At 46.2% G+C, this 23,325-nt stretch overlaps 1 protein-coding gene across 2 annotated transcripts in view; it reads left to right on the forward strand.

The window, feature by feature from the left end:
- The window catches only part of LSM11 (LSM11, U7 small nuclear RNA associated), a 40,643-nt gene extending 17,860 nt beyond the window's left edge, over positions 1 to 22,783 (forward strand). Inside the window, exons 3-5 of one of the 2 annotated variants that reach the window (XR_008596811.1) lie at positions 13,571 to 13,654; positions 16,211 to 20,753; positions 22,502 to 22,783. Coding sequence is in view for 1 of the 2 variants with exons in the window: in XM_054975869.1 (XP_054831844.1) it covers positions 13,571 to 13,654; positions 16,211 to 16,600 (474 nt within the window). In the remaining variant the exon portion in view is untranslated. Of the gene's footprint in view, positions 1 to 13,570; positions 13,655 to 16,210 lie in introns of both variants that reach the window. The other variant, XM_054975869.1, reaches the window with a different exon arrangement.
- Positions 22,784 to 23,325: the final 542 nt, after the last annotated feature.

The following is a 23,325-nucleotide window of genomic DNA, read 5'->3' on the forward strand; positions in this document are numbered from 1 at the left end:
TTGAACCAGAATCCAATCGGGTGGGCCATGTTTGGCTAGGTCTTCCTCTTTTACAATCCAGGTCAGGTTCTCCCAGCGTTCTATAGCAAAGGAGAGAACTGCGCCTGAAGGGGGCGTGATAGTGACTGATGCAGATTCAGTGGTAGTAGTGCCTAGTAGGATGGTCATTCTAAAGGGGTCTCCTGCCTTCCATACTGCGGCCGACACTAAAATAACTTCACAGTATGGTCCGAAAGCCTCAGTGACAAATGGCGAGGTTTCGAAGTTGGCAGGGGTGGTATATTTGTTTACCACCGGGACTGCGGTGGGGGCTGGCCTGATACGGGGAAGAAACATACATGGAATTGGAGCAAGTGGTGAAACTGTATCAGTAGGCGAGTAACACACTAATTCTTGGGACAGAGTCTTGACTCCCACACATAAAATAACAAGCTCTGGGGGTCGGATCCACTGCTCTTCACAACTGCGGAAGTTAGTGCGATCCATGGGGGTGGTCATATTAATCTGCTGCACAACCTTGCAGACCATCATTTCATTCCCTGCTAGTGTATTGATACATCTCCAGTGGGGGTAGGGCATTAATTTGGACGGGCGTCCCTCTATTAGGGTGCCTGCCAGCACGAGCAAACACAGAGTGGCCAGGTGCCTCATCTCCTGGCCTTCCTTTTTCCTTTTTGTGGCGAAAATATCCTGGGGAGACCTGCGGATATAAGTACAGGTTCCCTGAGTTTGTTGCAGCAAAATAAATGAGTGAGGTGAAGTAGGGAAAAAGAAAAGGGAGGGCGTTTTTCTGCCAGCACTGTATGTTAAGCGGGGTTCGAACGAGAAGTCCCGGAGCACTAAGCGAGCCTTCCAGCTTGTTGCTCTGGGGAACTCCTGTGCGGGGGCTTCTTCTTAAAGCATGTATATTTCAGAGGGTAACGTCTTTGCGTCGGGCAAGGGTCAGCTGTGCGTTAGGCGGGACTATGCAAACTCGCCCCAGGGGTCCCTGGGTGCCTGGACTATGTGGCCTTCAGGTGCCCCTTGCTTGGCGGCGGGCTATTTTTATTTTGCGGGCTGAGAGTTATCGGTCCGGCTCGGCCTGGCCTTGCCGCTTTAAAAGGGAAAAAACTAGAGAGCGGTATCCAGTAGCTATAAGGGTTGCTGCAGACGGGGGCCCTCGCTGTAATTTTCAAAAATAGGCCTTCGTCATATGTTTGCAGGACAAGCAATTTTTGGAGGGGCTCCCTCGGGAGGCCCCATTTTCTGGTTTAAAAAAAAAAGGTACACCGGGCAAAAAGAAGAATACACTGAGCAAAAGAAAAATGCACTGAGCAAAAAAGAAAAACACACGGAGCAAGAAGCATACGGGTGTGGGGTACTTTCGGGTTGCCCTCCCTTGGAAGGCCTGGCAGGGCTTCACTATAACTTCGATATGTCTCCCCCCCTTCTTTTCCCTTATACGGTACGGGCAAGGGAAAAGATTACGTGGGGCGGGCGGCTGCTGGCGGAAAGGGCCGAAGTGGAGCCGAAGGTGCTCGGCAGCGTTTATCGAAAAGCGGCGGAGGCGGCCGAGATCTGCCGGCGCCACTGGGTCTGGGTTATTCGGGGGTCATCTTGGCGCGGGGGATCCTGGCTATGTAAATGAGGCATGCTGCCCCTTGTGCGTGGCGAACGCACCTCAATAACACATTCCAGGGTTAACATATTTACAAAATACTGGCGGGTCTTTTACTTTTGCACTAAAGCGTACTAAGTGGTGGCGCCGTATAGCAACTCACCATGACGAATATGGACATTAGTAAAAGAGGGATGTTGGGCTATTTGGGGATCCTCTTCCAGGGGAGGCACGGCCCTCAAAGCCAAAGCCGACCATCATGCGAAAGCGTGGGTCTGGCAGGTGAGACCCCGAATCTACGTAGATGCGGGATCTTCACCAGCATGGCGGGTGAAATGTTTTCAAATACAGAGATCACCTTTATTGGTGTGTCTCCAATATTGGAAACGCATTCACTTTTGGGCTAAAGCCTCTCCAACCACTTTCACACACAGCAAATCTCTTTTGCCTGTGCAATTTTTTCCGAACATGCGGCTTACAATCCAATTAAGAATCACTCTCGGTGGTGGTCCTATTTGGCTTTGGTTGCCGTGTCTTCCCCAAGGGTCCCAACTGTGGGGCCCGCCTAATGAAGTTAAAGAATAGAATTGGAAAACTTTTAACATTTACACCGATATCTACATATTCTACTATTTCTTTTATTCTAAAGCTACAAAGGTCTGGTCTAAGGGGACACACGGTATCTCTGGCCCAGGGTGGAGGGATATCTGGCGAATCACTGGGCAGAGGGGGGCTGGACTGGTGGAGGTTCCCCCAGGGTCGTACACAGGAGGGGCGGTTTGCAGCGGCTTCCCTTTCCATTCTTTTAACTGAGAGGCATGAAAGTATTTTAGCCACGTTCCTCCTGTCCTTCTCTGGATGGCTACCTGATAGACAGCTGGGGAGACTCTTTTTGTGATAGGGACTGGGCCTTGCCACTTGGCTGCTAGTGAGTGCGCCTTTTGCGAAAACTTCCTGTACAGAACGAGCTGTCCTTCTTCCCACTGCCTGGGGTTCCTGACCCATCCCAATTTGCGGTCCATATCCTTCTGAGCTGTGCCCAACGTCTGGGCCACTTGCATGTGGACGGCGTGTATGGATGAGAGCAGGTCCTGGACCCAAGCATCATTAATCACTACAGGCTGCATGTCGGAAGGGAGCTGCGTATCTAGCCAGAAGGCTTCCGGGAGTTGCATTCTTCGCCCTGTCATTACCATATGGGGTGTGAGCCCGTGAACTGCGGTAGTGCCTCTAATGGCCATTAGGATTATGGGGAGTTTTTCATCCCAGTCTCTCCCGGAGGAGCGGACCATCTTGCGGAGAGCCTCCTTGAGGGTCCGGTTGGTTCTTTCTATGGCGCCTGAAGCTTGAGGGTGGCCGGCTATGTGGAACCGTTGCTGGATGCCTAGTGCTTTACAAAGCTCCTGTGTAACTTCTCCGATAAAGTGTGAGCCTAAATCGGAGTCCATGACTCGCACAATGCCCCATCTTGAAAAGACATTGTTGAACAGTAGTTTGGCTGTGGTGGCTGCATTGTTGCGCTTGCACGGAAACGCTTCGACCCATTTGCTAAAGGGGTCTATGACAGTGAGGCAGTAGCGATTGCCACGAGCAGTGGGGGGAAGGGGGCCGATAAAGTCAATCTGTATGCGAGCCCAGGGTCCATCAATTCTCTGATGCTGGAGGGGAGCTCTAGGTCCGGTGGGGTCTGCATTAACCATAGCGCAGGACAGACAGTTGTCTACCCATTGCGCTACTTCGGTGCGCATGCCAGGCCACCAACCAACCTCTTTTACCCTTTCCAGAGTCAGATCCTTGCCTCGGTGTCCCTGCTCGTGGACAAACTGAATTAAGTCAGCCCTAACTTCCAATGGTACTACCCAATGGCGTTCGCCGGCTGCATCTACTGCCCAAACTATGCCTTCCTCTTCTTTGATCATGAGTCTTCCTGTCTGATCCCTTCCTGCGGTTAGGAGGTCAGTTATTTCTGGGTCAGATAGCTGCAGTTGTGCTAGGTCTAGTGTTCCTGCGGTTCCCTGAGCTTGTCTGCGGGCTTGTGCCCGAGTGGTGACAGGGCGGAGGGGACAATCGGTGGCTAGTTCCGGTGGGGGAGCACTTTCAGTGGCGGCTGCCTTGGCTGCAAGGTCTGCCTGGTCATTCCAATAAGCGGTCTCTGAGTTCGTCTTCTGGTGTCCCTTGACATGGGTCACCTGCGTTGGGCCTGAGCGAGACTGGAGGAGTGCTGCTACTTGCTGCCATAGCTGTAGGTGGGCTACGGGTTTCCCATCGCTAGCTCTCCACCCCTGATTCTGCCACACCGGGAGCCAGACCGTGGCGGCTTTGGCCGTCCAATCCGAGTCTGTGTAAATGGCAAGTGGGCTTTCTGGGGGCTCAAACTCAAGCACCGCCAGAAGCGCTTGCACCTCAGCCGCTTGGCTGGAATGGGGACGGGCTGGACCTTTGAGGGTATGGGCGTCGCTCACTCGCACGGCGCCGTAGCCTGTCCGAGGGGAGCCTCCAACGTGAAAGGAGGAGCCGTCACAGAACCAGCATGTGAAGCCGTTCTGTCGGGCTTCCTCTAGCGGGACTCCCCAAGTGACTGGCCAGACAACCTGTGGTGGCGGGTCCAGGGGGCACTCGTGCTCGGTCCCGGTTACCAATAGGCCATAGGGGGCTGGTGGCTCAGTGGTTTCCTTTTTGAATTCTACTCCGCGGTTGACCAGGGCCAGGGTCCATTGGGCTATGCGAGCGTTTGAAACTTGTCCGTCTTGTATCTTTCCCGACAGGATATATTTGAGGGGCGTGTGAGTGGTTTGAACTATTGTACGTGAACCTCCTATGATAAATTCCCAATGGGTCAGACTCCAAACCAGAGCAAGGCATGTCTTCTCGCATGGGCTAAACTTAGTTTCTACTGCGGTTAGGTTGCGAGAGGCATAGGCTACTACTCTAGCGGTTCCTGCTTGCTGCTGGGTGAGCGTGGCTCCTATGCTCTTGTCTGATACTGCTAACTGGATAAAGAAGGGCTGGGTAACATCTGGATGGGCTAGGGCCGGGGCTGCGGCCAGACTGCGCTTTAGCTCGGCTAAGGCTGTCTGTTGCTCCGGTCCCCACTCCCAGGGAGTGTTCTTCTTGAGGAGAGCATAAAGGGGGCGAGCTTTGTCTGCAAAGGACTCGATGAAGTCTCGGGAGAAGTTAAAAGTTCCTAGAAGGGCTCTGAGGGAGGGGACATCGGTGGGTGCAGACAGCTTGGAAATGACCTCCATTCGCTGGGCGTCCGGGGTGCGACCCTCGGGTCCCAGGGTCAGACCCAGGTACTTGACGCTGGTCTGAACCAATTGGGCCTTTTCCCTGCTAGCCTTGAACCCAGTCTCGCGGAGGAGTTCCAGGACTTCCCTGGTGATTTGGCGGGCTAATTCTTCCGTGGGGGCGTGGACCAAAATGTCATCCACGTAGCTCAGTACGTGGGGCCTCGAGGAGGGTTGGAGGCGTTCCCACATCTGAACTACATGAGCATGACAAATGCTGGGGCTGGAGTGGAATCCCTGGGGGGTCCGCTTGAATGCGTATTGCTGGCCGCGGAAAGTGAACGCGAACTTGTACCAGCAAGACTCATGCAACCGGATGGAGTGGAAAGCATTGGCCAGGTCTATGACCGAGTAGAACCGGGACCCAGCGGCAATGGCCGTTAGGATCTCATTATACTTGGCCACAACCGGGGCAACTGGAGGGGTGGTGGCATTCAGGGCACGGAAGTCGACCGTCATTCTCCAGGTCACTCCATCTGCTTTTAGAACTGGCCACAATGGGGCGTTGCAGATGGACTGCATCGGGAGTATGACGTCCCACTCAAGGAGTCCTTCTATAGTTTTGGCTATCCCTGCCTCAGCTTCCGCTGGGTACTTGTACTGTCGTTGGGGAGGGGGGTCCTTTCCTTCAATCAGGACGCAGGCGCCCTTCACTATCCCACACTCGGCCTTGTCTGTCACCCATACTTCGGGAAAGTCCTGAACCCAGGGGTCTCCTGTGATGGGGGCGAGAGGAAGGGGGGCCTTGAGGGCTGCGCATCGATGGACCGCATTAACAAAGTCTGGGCCTCCCGGGATGCGCCACAGGAGCCCGTTCGCTAAGTCAATGGTCAGTCCCTCGGCACGGAAGAATGGCATGCCCAAAAGTCCATCGTCTTCTCCCCGGTTTGCGCACGCCGAAATCCGGGTGGCCAGGTTCCCAACGGAGAGGGGGATATCCTGCCAGACCGGGGATTCCTGCGTGCCGCCCCCAAAACCGGCGAGCTGCATGGTAGTGGGGGTCTGGGTGCCCTTTGTGACTAAGGTGGGCCGGAGTATATTAAGTGAAGCTCCGGTATCTATGAGGAGGGTGGCAGGCTTCTTCTTTTCCCCGGGAGTCCCGATCCCTGCCTTCACTGTCGGTCTCCCCCATGTGTCCGGCTTTAGTTTGGCAACTATGCCCACGGAGGGAGACTGGGACTCGGGGCAACCCTATTCTGATCCTGCACCCTGATCGGTGGAAGCGGCGCTTCCTCTAAAGGGGTTGTTGGGGCTCGGGCGTTCCCGAACCGCAGCTATCGGGGGATTCGAGAAGGGAGGGTCCGGCGGCAAAGGGGGCGCCGACGGAGGTACTGGGGGCTGCTGCTGGTCTTCCCATTCCATGATCGCCTTCATTAGAACGGACGTGGGCTTTCCGTCGAAGAGCTCCATGTTCGCTCCAATGTTTTTGAGGCGCATCCATAGTTCCCAACGGAGGGAGTCCCTGGACTGGGGCGTGCTGCCGCGGTCCCGGTAGCCCTCGTGGTCGCCCTGCGATGCTCCCCAAGCATTAGACTGATCTGGAGGCGGGTAGACCTGATGGTGGTACGGGTGCGATGCTCGCGAGTGAGAAGGGGCTATGGGTGCATCCTGTAGTCGGGGCTCGTGGGGTCTCGGCTGGGAGGAGGAACTGTAACTCGGGGTAGGCGCAAAGGAAACTCCCGGACGGTAGTCCCTCGGTCCTCTTCCCCGGTTAAAGCTACTGCTCCTTCCCCTCAGGATTCCTCCCCTTGCCTCCGGATACGGGCTGCGTCCCTGTGGTCGGTACTGAGAGTGGGGGCCATGATTGGCATAGGTAACTGCACTAATCGGCTCGCTTTCCTTTCTACGCGAGGCCGGGGACTTCACATGGCGGATGGCGCCGGTCTCTCGCAACAGGCCAGCAATGCTCCTGATGCGGGATTCCAGCTCTCCCCATGTAATGCTCCCGGGCTCGACTCCTGCTAGGGCTAGGCGAGTGGTGCTGTTGAGTCCATCTATGACTGCCCTCCTGAATTCTAAGTCGTCGAAGTCCGGCATGTCGCTCAAATCTAAATCTACCTCGTCTGCTAGTTCGGCTAGGAGCTGTTTCCTGGCTAAATATGCCTCTGGATCCTCTCCGGGTTTTTGAGACTCTGCAATATACAGGGCCTTTAAACTCTTGGTGGGCCACAGGAAGGCGCACAACTCTTTCATGGCACCATACTGACTGCGAGTGGCTAGTCTCCGGTTAGAAATATATGCGTTGAGGGAGGTGACTATTTCGGGGCTGGCACAATGGCGAGCCAGCTGAGCTACATCGGAGCCACTGGCGGAGGGCTGGGACATGGTCACGTGTGCAAACCATTGTATAGCTGAGTCTCGGTTCAGGGGTCCCATGCGGTCCGCTATGGCTTGGAGCTCATCGGGCCTCCAATTGCGGGTCTCTTTAACTATTCGGTCTGTCTTCCTGCCATCCTCGTCTGTGGAGACAATTTCCTTGGTAGCTATCGGATGGAGGGGCTGTGGAGCTTCCTCGGGCTGGGACGAAGGGGGTGACCAACTGTCGGTACTACCTTCGGGGAGGGCCAAGAGGGCTGCGGGATGCACGGCGGAAATTACGGCCTGCTGCATTCCCAGGTGCTGTTTTAGGGCCTCTAGCTCCCTCTTACAAGCGGAGTGGTCTGCTGCGGCTATCTTTGCAACTTTCTGCTCTGCCATGAACTGGGCAGCATGGGTTAATTTGGCAATTTTCTCTTGTCCTTCAATTACTGCGTGCTCAGCCATATCGGCACGAGCGGTGGCTACTTCAGCCTTGTGCTGGGCGTCCTGGAGGGCAGCGGCTAGTCCCTGCTTCTCCAGCATGAAGTTAACGCGTTCTGAACGCCACTCGGCTGCTTTTTCCTCATGTTCCTTCTTTTCTCTCCTTAGCTTTTCTATCTCCTGTTCCTGTTCTTCCTGAGCTATCTGTAGCTTATTAATTAGGGACACGCTGTCCTGTAGGGCGGTGAAAAGTGCCCAAGCTCCATACCTATCCTTCTTACTTGACCTGGGTTTCTCCTTTTCACAAAAATCTTGGAAGGCGCTTCTGACTATCTGGAGCGGGTCGGGTCCCTTGAAGGAACCGGCTTCCCAAGGGCAATCTCCCTTCTTAACTAGCCACTTCTCCAGGCGGGGCACGGTGGGGGCTGCCCGGTACATTTTACTTTTTAGTTTAAGGCTGATCTCGGGGGAGGTTAAAGAGTGGACCAGCGACACCAGGGGTGGGGCGATTAAAGCTGCTCAAGGGTTTTAACAACTTCTTCCTCTCTATGTTCCTTTTGGGAGGTTTATCCTTCCCTCAGGTCCTCAAGGGTTTCTACCAGGGGGTTTTAAGGTTCTACTTTTAGGGTTAACAGGGTATTTTAAGGGTCCTACACTCAGTTCTTCTCCACCGGGGGAGAAGGGAAAACTCCTATTCCCGTTTTAAGCTTGCCTACAAGCCACGGGACCAGGAAAAGTTTACTGGCTCAGAGGGTGCTCTCAAGCTCTCTAAGCCCAAGAACCAAAAACGCTCAGTGCTCCCAAGCCTCTGCTCAGAAGCTAAAGCTCAGGGGTCTCCCAAGCCTATACTCGGAAAACCAAAGCTCAGGGGTCTCCCAAGCCTATGCGCTCAGAAAACCAAAAAGTGTCCCCAAGCCTCTGCTCAGAAACTGCAATTAAGGGGTCTCCCAAGCCTCTGCTCAGGCAACCAGAAATGCTCCCAAGCCTCTGCTCGGAAGCTACAAATGCTCTCAAGCTCTCTGCCCAAGAACTGTACTCAAAGTGTCCCCAGGCCTCGTGCTCAGAGACAAACGGTTAAACTGTCTCCAAGCCAAGACCCAAAAGACTGAAAGCGCTCAAGGACTGCCTCTGCAAGTCCCCAAGCAAAAGTGCTCAGGAGTAAAACCACGGTACTCCCAAGCGGAAAAGCGCTCAAGAGTTCTAACAACTCCCAAGCAAGGTGCGCCCACGAGTCTGACTTAAAACTCGCAAGCGGAAAGGCGCCCAAGAGTCTACCTTAAAACTCTCAAGCAAAAAGCGCTCAAGAGTCTAACTTAAAACTCTTAAGCACGGTGCGGCCGGCTGCCGCGGGGCTTCAGGAACCTGACTTCAGATTCCCAAAGCTAAACTAAAACGAACGGACTATCAATCCCTTCACGTTTCCTCCGGAGCGGGGATTGAAGCCTAAGTGCTGGCAGGAGCGGGGTCTGGACGGACTTAGGAGAGACGGGGGAGGGCGGAAAAGAATTTTATATGTGCTGCTTCAGGAAGTATATATGCGTATATATCTAGAGCCTACTTCTGGGATCCCACCCACATAGACGCGTTTAGGCGGCCCGGAAAGTGGCCAGGAACTTCACCAGTTCAGAGGTCCTCACCCACAGTACACCGGTTATAACGGCTGGAGGGCCTCGCGGTGCACCACAAAAGGCAAGTAGTCCAAAGCTGGCTGAAGGAGGAAATGGGGAAAAGCCAACCCACAAGAGAGAATTGCTCGCTAGAGCCACACACACTCACACTTTTAATTCCCTGAGCTAAATTGCGCTCTTTACACTGAGGTCTGGAAAATTTTCCTCTAAGTCAGTTCGCTGAAGACACGCGTGTCGACTCACGTGCATTCACATGAACTGGGTTATGCCCGCAATCTCCACCAGTAAACTGTTACCAGAACTGCTCTTTATTATAATGGGGAATTAGCTATAGCAGTCTGTAACTATTAATATTAAGCGAGGATCATAACCTATGTTTACGGAGGTCCCGATCCCAGACACTCTAATGAAAAAGAGGCAGACAAGGAGTAAGGTCCAAACACGTGTATTGAGTGTAGCGTAAGCCTAGCTTGCACAATCATACAAAGAACATACAAGGTCTAAGAAACATAGAGTATGAAATACAGAGACGTTCGCATTAGCTGGTTCCCAACGATGATAGGGGGAATACTCACTTATCCTGGAGCGAAGCAGAGACGCAGCAGCGAGGGTGGCCCAATGCCAGCACTGGGACCACAGACGGACAGCAAGGAGGTCTGGATAGGGAATGGCCGGAGCACCGAGTGGTCTGGGAGACCAGCTTAAATACCCCAAAACGTACCCTGGGGCTGGTGCTGTACTTGGTGGTTCTCACAGATTAAAACAAAGGGTCTAATGGGCTACTGAATGGCTTGGATGGGCCACTTTGGTAATCAGATTGTGATAAGTGACACCTCAGGAAGAGGGGACAAAAGAGGGAGGGGGAAATCCAAGTGGGCTGAAAGGATGTTCCAGCGGACAGGGCTTGTCCTGATGTCATCAGCTTCTGGAATGCGGAGGTTCCTTTGAGATGCATTCTCTAAGTGCTTGGGATGGTCAGCACTTAGCTCTTCTCCGGGGCGGCTCCTAAGATATGCAGAGCAGGGCGAGGGGCTCTCGCTGCGGACGTGGTGTGCCCGCTTCACCGAAATGGCTTCTCAAAGCAGTCTTCTTCCCAGGGTCTTCTGGCTGCCTGAGAACATGGATGCCGGCTGGGCATAGCTGGGGCTGGATAGCAGGCTGCCCAGTAGCGAGGGCAAGCTCGGGGGCCGGCTCGCGGGAGGCTCCAGGCGGGACCTGACCAGGGAGCGCCTAGCCAGGCTCGCTGGAGGTTTCCCCGGCAGGCGCCCGGCTGCTAGCAGCGGCTTGGGCCCATATGAGGCAGGCTTCCATGGAGGCAGGGGGAACAACACTTTAAAACACAGTCCAAAGCAGGGAACAGGCACGGTCTGTGGCAGATGGCAATGCAGGCACGGGGCACACTTGTAACAGAGTCCAAACACACACTTGGAAGTCCAGATACAGGTCAGGGCAGGGCTGCCCAGAAAGAGAGTCCTTTGTGCAGTTATCCAAACATGGAGTCAGTAAACTACACAGTCTATTGCAGCAGGGTAATTGACACGCAGGCAGGAAACTGACACGTGTATCAGAATACACACACGTGCACAGCAGTCTTTGGGTGTAGCAGTAAAACAGCAACGCAGGAAACTTTAGCACAGTTCATAGCAGGCTTCAAAGCAGGGGAGGGGGCCTACTTGGCAACAAATTAACAACATCAAATGCATCATTTATAAATTAGTTTGCATATAAAATTGTTATTTTGACATATTTATGGAATTTAAAAGTATAAATCTTTATTTTCTAAAAACTATGCTGCTCTAGTACGTATATCTGAACTTGTGCTATCTGAAGGAAAGGTAAAAAGCATATGTAGAAAACCATTTCAGAAACTAACAAAATAAAGTGTCTAATTTGGATCGAAACCCTCTCCTGCAGTCACAGTATGTAGGGCTGTCAGCATGTTTGGATATCATGTTATTTATAACATGGAAAACAGTGAACTCTTCAATAATATATTGTCATTAAACACATTATAGCATATTAATTTTTTCCAAAACTATTCACATTTAAACAATAAACATATTCTTGAAAATATGTTGTATATGTCTACAGTATATATAGGAATGATCTTTTATACTGATAGCCAAGTGGCCTGATCTGTGGATACTTAAATCCAGAGATGGGAGCCATGAACTGACAAGGTAGACCTTCCTACACACCTAAAATGCCCCAAGTTTGCAGAAAAATCTGAAATCTTAAAAAAAACAACGAAATTATCAAAGGAGCACCTTTAGCTTTAACCAGATGTTCTCAGTGGCTGTTTCTAAACAAGCATAACAGTTTTGTCAGTATTCCAGGCTTGGTTTCTGTCAGTAAAAGGCAGGGGGAGTTGCAGGACCCTTTCCAGGGCTGTTTTGGCCTTTTAGGGAGGACACATTGGGGCCAGGCCCAGAAACAACCACTGGGCAGTTTGATGCCACATGACTGGCATGATTCATTCAGGCCTGGCTGATTGCTCCAAGAGCAGCCCTCCCTGCCCCCACCAGTGTAGTGTAGCCGTTAAGAGTTTCCAAGTAGGAACTGGGAGACTGAGATTAAAATCACCACTCTGCTGTAAAAGCTCACTGGGTGACTTTGATCCAGTCATACATTCTCAGCCTAACTTACCTCTCAAGAGTTGTTGTGAGGATAATATGGTGGCAAGAAGAATGATGTAAGCTGCTTTGGGTACTCATTGTGGAGAAAGGCAGTATATAAATGAAGTAAAGTAAATATAGATGATGATGGGGGCAGAGAAAAGGTAAGTTGTTTAGTGGATTTGAAGGACAGAAGGACATAAGGAAAGATGAGCATATGGAGGCTGCCAGGAGGAGGGAAAGAAGAAATAGTGTGGGGAAGGGGATACAAGGAAAAGTGAAGTACCCCCTGCAACTTCTTGCAGGTTCCCCGGCATGCAACTGGGCCCAGCTCAGCCACCGTCACCCAACTGGGCCATAAGGGAGAGGTTGCCAGGGTAGAGGGGGAAAGGTGAAGATCAGGGGTAGACAAGGGTGGGTGGAAAGGAGAGAAGAAAGTGAGGAAAGGGGGAGAGGCTATGTGGGGCAGAAAGGGAAAGAGGACATTGTGGGTGAAGGGAAAATGAGATGCCCCTAGAAGTCCTTATGGGTCCCACACTTGTTGTCTAATGCAGCAGATTACCTTGTATAACAATTTTCATACTATGTATTTTGAGTAAAACCTTGTCATAAAAAGCATTTCACTCGTTTCAAAAAGAAAAAAAATCATTAAAGGTTTTTTTCCATCCAGGCTTTAAATCTGCAGTAGTGCTGCCTCTTAAAATACCAATGTTTGCCTTAAGACTGAGCGTTTCTTGTTTTTGATTTGCTTCTTTATGCTATACTGTTGTACATAACTTCTTTTTGGCTGTAGAAATGCAGTGTTCTTGTCAAATTAAAATAACTTTTTCAGGATATAAATATTTAATTGATTCATCTAATTTCTTTCAGAAATATATGCTGCAGTTTCCATACAGTAATAAGCCTGCCTTTGTTTGCTTTATAGATTTTAATACAATTTCATTATTTAGATTGAATTTGCACTGAATTTTTGTGAGTTTTCCTTTTCCCCCCTCAAAATGTTTGTTCTTGAGGAAGAACCTTTCCTGATAAATAAACGACATGAAAATCAAAAGTATTTGTTGTTTGTCCAAGTCCTGGACATTAATTTCAATTCAGACAAAGTTGTGTCAAAGGCCTTCAGAAGCGTTTGAAGCATCTTGTAGGACACAGTGATGGAACCTTGAGAAGAAGGGGAACGGAAGCTGAACCAGTTGCTCTTTTTTATGCCGTCTGATAAGCTGAAGTTGACAGCCTAATTGCACAATATGTGGAAGTTTCCTGTGTGGAGTGTGCTCAGTAATTTTTTTAAAACTCACCAGGCATGAGATGAGGATCCAGTTCAAATCAGGATCATAGGGGAAGGGGCTTTAAAGGGGCTTTAAATATTGTTTTCCCAATCAGAAAAAGGCACCCTTTCTACAACAGATTGAGGCACCAGGGGAAGGGGACTGGAAAAGGCTGTAGGCTCTACCATGCTAATTCTTTCTTAAAGTAAAATATTCCTGAATCAGAATATGAACCTATTCTCTTCTTACTTCTGTCACTACTCTCAGAGAGCACAGGAGTCAAATCAAATTGTGTGATCTTGAGCTGTGTATTAAGCAGGGCCTGGTTCCCCTATTATTCCCCTACTCTCATCTCTAGATGTAATACAAGTTATGATACAAGTGTAATGTGTAAGTCTCAAGTCGTTCTGCTGCACATCTGCTTTCTTTGCCCCAGGCTCTGACAGATGTGGACGAGACATACCGAAAACCTGTTTTGGGCAGAGCATTCTACGTTGAGCCACAGTTGACTCTCACCAGAGTAAGTAGCCATTCTTCGGCTTGTTAGTTGGCTGGTTCAGGTCCACCAAGTTCGTTTCAGCCCATTCGCACATATAGCTCAAAAAGTGCTATTAAGAAAAAAAGTCTGCTGATTACAGTAAAAATGGATGATTTCAAATAGTGTTTACATTAGTAATGTATTACAAATTAAAGTGCTAGTGAATTTTTATGATATTGAATAGAGCAGCAAAAGTACATCTAATGTATTTGGTGTCTGAGGAAAGGGTTCTCCAGATCCTTTGTTATTTTTTGGAGAATTGGCAGTATCACGGAGTGTTGTAGTCTGTCTTGTATTCAGCAGAGCCTCTTCCAGTATTTTAAGAAACCAGCTGGATCCTGTTTGTGGTGTTCTTCCTTTCTGCTGTCAATATACTTGCAGCCAGTTTTGTGATTGTAAGATAATTGCTGACTACCTGTATCCTGTTAAAATGAGAAATAAACAACGCTGTAGAAATGATTTGATCATCTGCAGAGCAGTAACACTTTTCTGCATCGTAGGGTCAGCTCTGCAAAAAATGGTTCTGCAAGTTTTTCATTAGTGCAACTTGGAGTAAATTTGGAGTAAAAGTGGAGTAAATTTAATTGTGAATTAGCTAGCACTTGTGTCATTACCAGCATATACACCCTCCACCACAATTTCTACAATACGGAGTGCTCAGTAATTTTTAAAAAACTCACCAGGCATGAGATGAGAATCAAGTTCAAATCAGGATCGTAAGGGAATTTCTACAAACTGTTTTCAATTTAAATTTTTTTAAAAAAATACTTAAAAGGATACAGTAAGCTGAAAGAAGATCCTTTTCATGAATAATGTTCCTTTTAAAAGACAGTCTTCTTGACATGTGAGGAGAAAGGGAAGACTGAGGGCTGATCCCATTTTTAATTTACTGGTTTGTATATCTAATGCAAACCTCCCATGGCTGCTTTAGAAATTTTATACATCTATGTTTACACTGAGAAATCATGCATTAGTCTTTGGAAATCCCAAAATATGTTTTGTTTTATTAATCTGTAAGCAATGCACAGTGAGTTCATTTGATACTGGATCTGTTAATGCAGGAGTGAGGGAATTAGTGGAAATCATCCCCCTCCCCTGCTTCCAGTGGCATCTTTCTGTTTTTGGAAATGCACTGTATGATCCAAGCTTTTGATTTTGAGGACCTTTTCACTTGAGCCACTTGCTACAGAATGCTGCTGAGGTTATGTGGGTGAATTGAGCCTTAGTTATTGCTATTCATTATGTATCCATTTAGCCTTGAAAGGGCCAGATTAGTGATCACAGAATTGTGGATCCCTTGTTCAGAACTTGGACAGCACTTAAAGAGCTTTTATTTAAAGGTGGGGGAAAGAATGGATTTAGTTCGAACTGGGTATTTTAAACAAAACAGTATGAATAATAGATGCAGAGGAGTTAGCCGTGTTAGTCTGTAGTAGCAAAATCAAAAAGAGTCCAGTAGCACCTTTAAGACTAACCAACTTTATTGTAGCATAAGCTTTCGAGAATCACAGTTCTCTTCGTCAGATGCATCTGACGAAGAGAACTGTGATTCTCAAAAGCTTATGCTACAATAAAATTGGTTAGTCTTAAAGGTGCTACTGGACTCTTTTTGAGTATGAATAATAAAATCTATTGAGCAGTCCCCAGGTGAGGGTGAAAGAGAAAGAAGTCTCTTTACTATCTGGACTCTGACTCACAAATTGCAGGCAAGTCTTGTTGGATCCTTGGTGAGGGCCTTCACAAATGGTAGGAAGCCACTTTTCCTTATGGTCACAAGAGAAAACTTTTCAACGGTACAGAACAAAAGGTCCACCCCAAAAGATGGCCACTCTTCTGACAGTTGCCTGTTTTACTCTCCACAGGCTTTTCTCCTCTGGAAGAACTTCTTCAGAAATTCTCTATTCCCTCAGGAGAAAAATGCTTTAGCCAATGTCCTATCTTCTCCCCCCCCACCCCGTCCTGTTGCCAGGCAACCACTCAGCCAGCCTCTCCATAGGAATCACCTCCCTCTGTTCAGCAGTGTTTCCAGACTCGGGCCCCCTATGCAAGTGAAAACATGTCACAAATGTTTTAATAATATTTTTTTTCAAGGCTTAAAGTTACAAATAAGCACTAGATTTATACTACAATACGGCATTTATTTAATTCCTGCAGTTTGCTGGTTACTGTAAAATCCATATAAGTTGTACAGTCCCTTCCTCAGAAGGACTGCAGTGCAAATCAAATTTATCAATTGTTTTATCCTCTGGGTCAGAACAATAGTAATACAGCAGTGCCATTAATACAATACACTTACAATACATGGGCTATGAATGGATATATAAATAAAATGCAGAACTCAGACAACTCCTTGACCACAAAACAGGTGATCTTCCTTTCACAAAAGCTCATAATCTACGCTGATCAGCCTACAATAAGTACATACAATATAACTGGTGTTCACTGCCTTTTCTGTGCTGGACTGTGCACTTTTGAAAGTCATTTTATAGACAGAATGACACGTTTTCTCCTTCCCCTCTTTTGCATATTTCTCTGCAGTTGTTTGACAGACTTAAGCTGCAGGAATCTGCTGTTAAAAAAGGAACTGAGTCAAAGATAGCAGCAGAACTCCCAAGCCTTCCGTGTGACCCTAGGACACTTGGGCGAAAGGCTGGATCAGGTCGGGGAAGATCAGAAGAACAACGTGAAGCAAGGAAACATTCAAGCAGAGAGCGGGCACGGAGCTCTAGCTTGCCTCGAGCGCGTGGGAAGGATGTTGATCTGCCGAACAGAACCTTGCATACAGAGGGGACTAGTGCAAGTAGCACAAGAGGCCGGTCACGAAAAAAGCGGAGACCCAGGGTGGATTACCAGCAAGTTTTCACACGGCACATAAACCAAATTTTTATTCGAGGGGAGAATGTCTTACTTGTTCACCTAGCGCATTGAGTCAACCGAGCCTGCTTAACCAATAGCATGAATTGCTGCAATAGCTGTGTGCTAATGAGCAGTGTTGTGAGACAGAGGTTATAAGTGACATTTCTCTATGTTTGTTGAGAAGCTTTTCTTTTTTACCGAAAGTAGGAAACAGTAATCTTGAGCAGGAGCACCTTGAACCAGTTGCTTGCTTGTTCAGATTAGAATGTGAACAAGGTTCTTCAAAGAGATTGATATCCCAGACCCTGAAGGTCTCATGGACCTTTCAAAATCATGATGCCAGATATGGGACAAGTATTCATATTTTTAACTATGTGTAACATGAAACTAGTGACAGATGCCAAGTATTCTCTTGTTGCTAAGCAGCTACGAGAAACAAGCCAGTGACTTTGGTGCTTCATTGATAGAATGGTAGGAATCTAAAATTACAGGAAAGCATGCTTTGAAAAATAAAGGAATTAAAGAGCTTGTGAAAAGGAGGAACGGTTTTAGGTTTTAGCTTATTTGCACCCAATCTCCCCTATCCGTCTTAATAGCTTGCATGGCTGGCCCCAAAGAGGTACTCCAGTCTTGAGCTACAGCACCCTCTGCTGTCTAAACTGGTCCCTGGAGCAAAATGAATGGAAACAGACGTGAGTTGTCATTGCATGGCAACATTCAGTAGAAGAAGCCTCATTTCATCTTTTTGCTTGTGTGTGAGCAAAAAAAGTAGTTTTGCCTTTTCTTCAGTACTATAATGCTTGTGCTCTTAACCCATCTTTCCCTGCTTTCTTCCTCTATAACACCAGCAAACAATGAATGCAGCTAATGATGTGAGTTTTGCTACCCAGAGCTTGCCTCAGCGTGTTATAAATGGGTTGAAACAATCCAATCTTTTAAAGTTCTCTTCCCGTCTCTTTGTGTGGCAGAATAATGAAGTCTACGTTGATGTGCATATGTTGCTAGAACTGTTTACAAGAACAGGTGGCGTTTATGCTGGGCACAGTTGTACAGTGCTTTGAGATGCTCATTTCTCAGCATCTAATGGGAGTCACAAATAGGGCTACATTTGATATTGAGAAGACTGTTCCTGGTGATTTCTAAGTTATAAATGACATTTCTCTAATGCTAGTCGGGTTCTTCCTGAGAAGCATGTTTAAGGCTACTGCAAGGCATGAATAGTGATTATTTAGAAAAATCAGTGCTATTAATTATTCTTCATTATTGGGTAATCAGAAGAACTGTGCAAGATGTAACAATGCTTATGTATAAACTCTCTGCCAAGAAAGAGTACATGGTGCTATTTAAGGTTGGCATATATTTACATTGTGTATATATGTATGTGTGATATTCTGGTAGCTAGACTTTCGCCGAGTGTATTGTAATGCAAAGAATGTTCACTAATAGCAAAGAGCAGTTTCCACATCTTTGTAGTATGTAGCTAATATAAACACAGTTTTTTTCATTGTGCATTTCTGGAATAACCTAGCAGTCTTTTTAGTGGTGGAGATTTTCCCCAGGCACAAGGTAAATTAGGCAACTTTTATTGTTCAAGGAGTCTTGGAATTAGTCATCTGTCTGAATCCAGCTCAAGGTGTTAGAGATTGAAAAGATGGGGAATAGCTAGGCAAGGAAGTGGAACTAAGCTGATAGAGAAAAACAAATCAATGCATACATTCATAAATTTTGTGTGGCATCTTGGTCTGACTTGTAGCCTCCCCAGTGATACTCCAATCCAGACATCTTTCTTGGGCTGTCTCTGTCTTCTTCTGTTTATAAAAACAGCATTCTGATTTTTAAAAAGTCTTCATCAGCAGCTCATTTTCCTCTTTGCTTCTGAAAAAAGTGTTTGGACGTAGTGGCTTATTTCCTGAGCAGCCTATCTCTGCCCTTTCCAGTTTTCAAAGGTGCAGTTACTTTGCTTTGACAGTCATTGCTTGGATTTCATGTCTGTTCTGGGATCTCTTGACTTCTCAGCTGTAGCAGTTGCTTCAACTGCACTTCCATTCAAAGTAGCTGTGTTTGACTCTACACTCCAGAGAGTTTCCTTTCACTTAAAATGTTAACCCTTTATTTTGGGGAGAATAGATCCCGTGTTCCTGTTCTTAATGATCTCTTCCATTTTTCTGCAGTGTGAGTCACAAGTAATAATATAGTGGACCTTCTGTATTCTTTGTATGATTTTCCTTCAGGTCTAGTCTCCAGATCTTCATGAGTGAAGGTCAAACACTGTATTTGACAAAGAGAAAATAAAATACTTTCCTTCATATACTCGTCTTGCTTTTTCCATCTGGAAGCTGAAGATACTTTTCAGTTTGATTCTTTGTACTAGTTCACTTTATGAGTCTTTGCAGAGCATGCAGTGTGAGTCCAGTATGACTCACTATGTTGTTATGTATTTACAACAAATATTTGTGTTCTGTAATATACCATCTCATTTAACATGCTTTGCTATCGCTATTGTCTTCCAAAAACTTTTCATGCATCCTGGTCCAGCATTTATTTGGGTGCAAGAATTTGTGAAGGCACTGGGTTCCTCTTCCTTTCTATGGAGGAATGTGAGCAACCTACATAAAGGAAGATACATATAGATGGGGAAGTCTGTGGGTTGGTTCACTCTGCTGGTATTGGCATATTCCTCATGCACAAGAAGTCACCTTCTGTCAGTGGTAGATGCTGTTCTGTTGGCTGTGGAAGCTCTTGCACTAGTGGAATACTCCTTGTACTGGAGAAACAAGCTGTCATTCATTGCTGAGTAGAGTACTAGGTTTCAACCCTTTGTGTGAATCGTAGCCCTTGTGGGGCTCTGGATTTGTCTCATTTGTCTTTTGCTCAAGAACTAAACAATGCCTTAAAACTGTTGGCCCTTTTGTATTAAACTGTATTTTTACCACATTCATACAGTTCTTTGGGATTTTCTTTGTTAATAAATGGTTGATCTGATCTTTCCCTGATCACCACAACATTTTTGTTTGGTTTCTTCTGTTCTTGAATTTAAATATCATTATTATGCCTGTTCTATAATTAATCCTGCATATTCTACATACTGTCTTCATTCAGGAGATTTTGTTGTCTTCAACTCTTGGTAACATTATATATTGACTGGTATGTCTTCTATTGTTAATTGAGACCAATAGCTCAAAGGTGCTAAGCTCAATTTCCAGTATATTATTTTTGAATGCTAACATTCATGTATAAGAAATAAGTATTTGTTTTACTATTTCTTCTTCCCCCTTCCACTCTCCCCACCACTCATCTACTCAGGATACTTTTGCACAAAATCAAGACTTTCCTTATGTCACTTCTGATTTGTCTTGGGCTAGGGTGGGGTGGAAACCCAACACACACAAAAAAACGGTATAGTGGCTAACTGATTTATTAAAAGCATATGCCACAATAAATGTTTGTTATCCTTTAAGGTGCCACAAGGCTTCTTTTTGCAGCAACAGAGTAATACAGCTGCTGTGCTGGAATTTGTCTTCTCTTCCAGCTTCTTTTCCAGAGCACAAGTATGAGATCAAAAGAGAGTTGGTGTGAGCGCCTAAAGGATGGCAGCTTCAGTGGTAGTTAAGAGCAGTATTCAAGAACAAAGAATTTTGTGGCAAAAGACCCTGCTGGTATATGAGAGATATGCATTTTATGCTAACTGTATTCTTCCAAGGTTATTTCTGAGTTAATTATGTTTAATATGAGCAAATAACTTTCTAATGATGGTTAGCTGTTGGTCTGATCACAAAAGTAGCAAAGTGTGAAAAATTATGCTGAACAACCCTGCCTCATAGACCTGTAATACTATGCAAAGTGGCTTCTCTGTATTCTCTGCTTTGTTCTGTGTGAATAAGAATTTGTGGGGAAACTTTGAGATTCAGGGTATCTGTTGGTCAGTAGATTGATGTTAAGTGTTACTATGGTCTACATAGGGAGGTTGCTGAAAATCAATTCAGATGCAGCATTTTATGTATTTGATGAGATTCTTATATGTTTTGTACCCATGTTAACTCAGCTACATGAAGAATTTCACAGACGTGAAATTTCAAATAATATGGATATATGTACTGCCCCATCATAAGGAAGAGGGATTGGGCAGCCTCCTTATGGGAACTGCAGTATTTTAAATTGACTCCTTCTTTACTCAACTTGACCAGCTGTGGTTTAGAAGAAGAACCTACACCCACCAGTGTGAAAGGTGAAACTCTAACTACTGAATCCTTTTCCCTGCTGTGCAGTAGTTGAAAGCATTTGAACAAGAGTTAGTAGCCTTATGAGCACAGACGTTCATGACTGCATATAACCGTGGCTTTATGAGATCAAAATGAGAGGACTTTACTTGTACTCTGTATGGATGCCTTGAAATTGCCTGCTGGATACCTGCCTGTTGTTTTGAGCTGTTGAGTATAATGTGTTAGAGCCACCTTATCATATTCTATGAAAATATAAATCTTGTCTTGGTTGTGACTATTTTTACCAGAAGAAACACTCAAAGAAACGTATTTACACTTAACCAGTGAGTCTCGGTTTCATTGCACATTCCATGCTGCTCACAGAGCAACTCTGAGAATGATTGAAACACATTTTAATTCTGTTCCCCAAATTTGCAAAGAAGCCCTATTGGGGATGAAAATATAGAGAATCCAGCTTCTTTTCAGCACTAGGAATACACCAGTGCCTTGCTGAAGCTTGTTTAGCTTCCTCAAAATGGATGAGAGGGCCCTGCTTGAGTGGAGGAGTAATAGGGCTGGCTTGTCTCCTGATGTATACAAGCCTTTTTAGCTGTCTCTGAAAATGTTATCACCCTCCACTGACAGAGGTGAAAGCCTGTCACAGACGGGGGAAAATGGCTTATGATGTTCCTGGATAGCTGTTTTATTAGCTTCATAACATGGAATAGGATGATTTAGCTGAGGGAAAATTAGTACACCTGAGACTCTGTCAGTCTTGTATTCGTTTAGAGTGAAAAGTAGTTTGATCAGGTTGTGTAAAAACATATCTAGCCTTTTCCTTCTCCTCTCTCAAAAGATTGGAGTTCTCCCTCAGGAAAAAATAGTTGAAAGCTGCTCTAGGCTTCTTTAGCAATTGCTTTTGATATTCACTACTTCAGAGCAAAGTGCAGCTGTATCCCTGTGTCTTCCTCTTGATAGATCAATTTTAAGTTGAGATACTGCAAAAAAAAAAAAATCTCCAACTTCTCTGTTGGCTCTGTCAAGAATCTCTCTAGCTAACTCGTGCTGTTGGTGCATGTGTGCCCAGTATAATTGTATAGATCGGGCAAGGCATCAAGCTGTGTGAACAGACAACTTACACTACAGATTTGAACCATTTTAACTGTTACAGCTTTTCCAATTGAATATTGGGATTTGCTATTTTGAGATAGTGGGTTGGATCGGAAAGTGCCCTTCTGCTTGTGGAAGGACATCTTTGGATGCAGCCCCATGCTTTGGATCCAACACAATATTGAAAAGTGCCTACCTTGTTCAAACGGAACTAGAGTTCCCAGTACTCTTTGCTTAGGAGCCGTGAGGCTCAGCATTGGTGTGCATTTGTAGTATGTATATAATCCTTGTATCAACCACTGGGTCTGAGTTTTCTCTGCCTTTTGCTTGCCCAGTCTCCTTTTTTCCATTTTTTTATTTGTAAAATGGAAAACATTTACACTTTTTTAAAAGAAAAAAATGTGTTCAGAATTACATACGAGCAAGTATGTAAGCAAACAAGGGTCCAACAACCATGAAATGTTGCTAATATATATTTGTATACCAGAGTCTGATACTCTGTTAATATCCTTTTGATTATAAAAATCACGCATTTAGTCCATAGTGCTTAGACAAGATCAGTGGCAACTGTAATACAAACCATAATATAGTTGTAGTAGTATGAGTTTCAGCCCTTCTTTTGTCAGAAACAAGGCCATTACAATTTTAGCCTTCTGTCTTACAGGTATCAGGCATATAAACAACACATCCGAGGCTTGCAAACAAGGCTAACCCCCTGCAGCTATATATTTTATCAGAGTACTTGGGAATGAGAAGATAAAATGAGCAGAAATATGAAACAATGCACAAGTTGCTTCCAAATCTGTCCGTCTTCCTAGGTGTGTTATTTCTAAGAAAGAATTGCTGCTATGAACCTATCGATGAATGTATAACATTTTTGCTTGATGGATGTAAAAAGCTGTGTACAAAGGGTGCAACCTCTAAGGCAATAAATACGTTGATGTAATGTTGGCTGTTCAGGTTATTTCTTGTGGGCCCAAGAGTTGCATCGTTTGCACTTCCTGCCTGTTAGAGACTGGGATTAGGACAGAAGTGGTCAGTTAAGAGCAGCTCCTGATTTATGCTTACTGGCAATTTCTGCTGAGTGGCTTAGGCATTACATAATTAGAGATAATAAGAATACAGAGCAAGCAGGCTAGATCAGACCAATGGGCCATCTAGGTCAATATCCTTTTTTAACATGTGGCCAACCAGGTACCCCAGGAAGGTCTTCTCATGATGTTATCCCCCAGCATTGGTGTTCAAAGGACTATTTATCTGAATGTGGAGGTTACATGTAATGTAGCTAATAGCTACTGATGAACTTACCCTACATGAATTTTTCTGATTCCTTTTTAAAGGCAACTCAATAGTGGCCATAATTACATCTTGCAATAAATTCCATCACTTAAATACTCTGAAGATTTACTTTCTGTCTGCCCAGAATCTATAGCAACCTGCTTAATGAGGGTACCTGAGGGAGGCAAAATTCGCTCTCCTACCCGTGCT

Source organism: Eublepharis macularius, chromosome 4 (assembly GCF_028583425.1).
Source record: "Eublepharis macularius isolate TG4126 chromosome 4, MPM_Emac_v1.0, whole genome shotgun sequence".
NCBI lineage: Eukaryota > Metazoa > Chordata > Lepidosauria > Squamata > Eublepharidae > Eublepharis > Eublepharis macularius.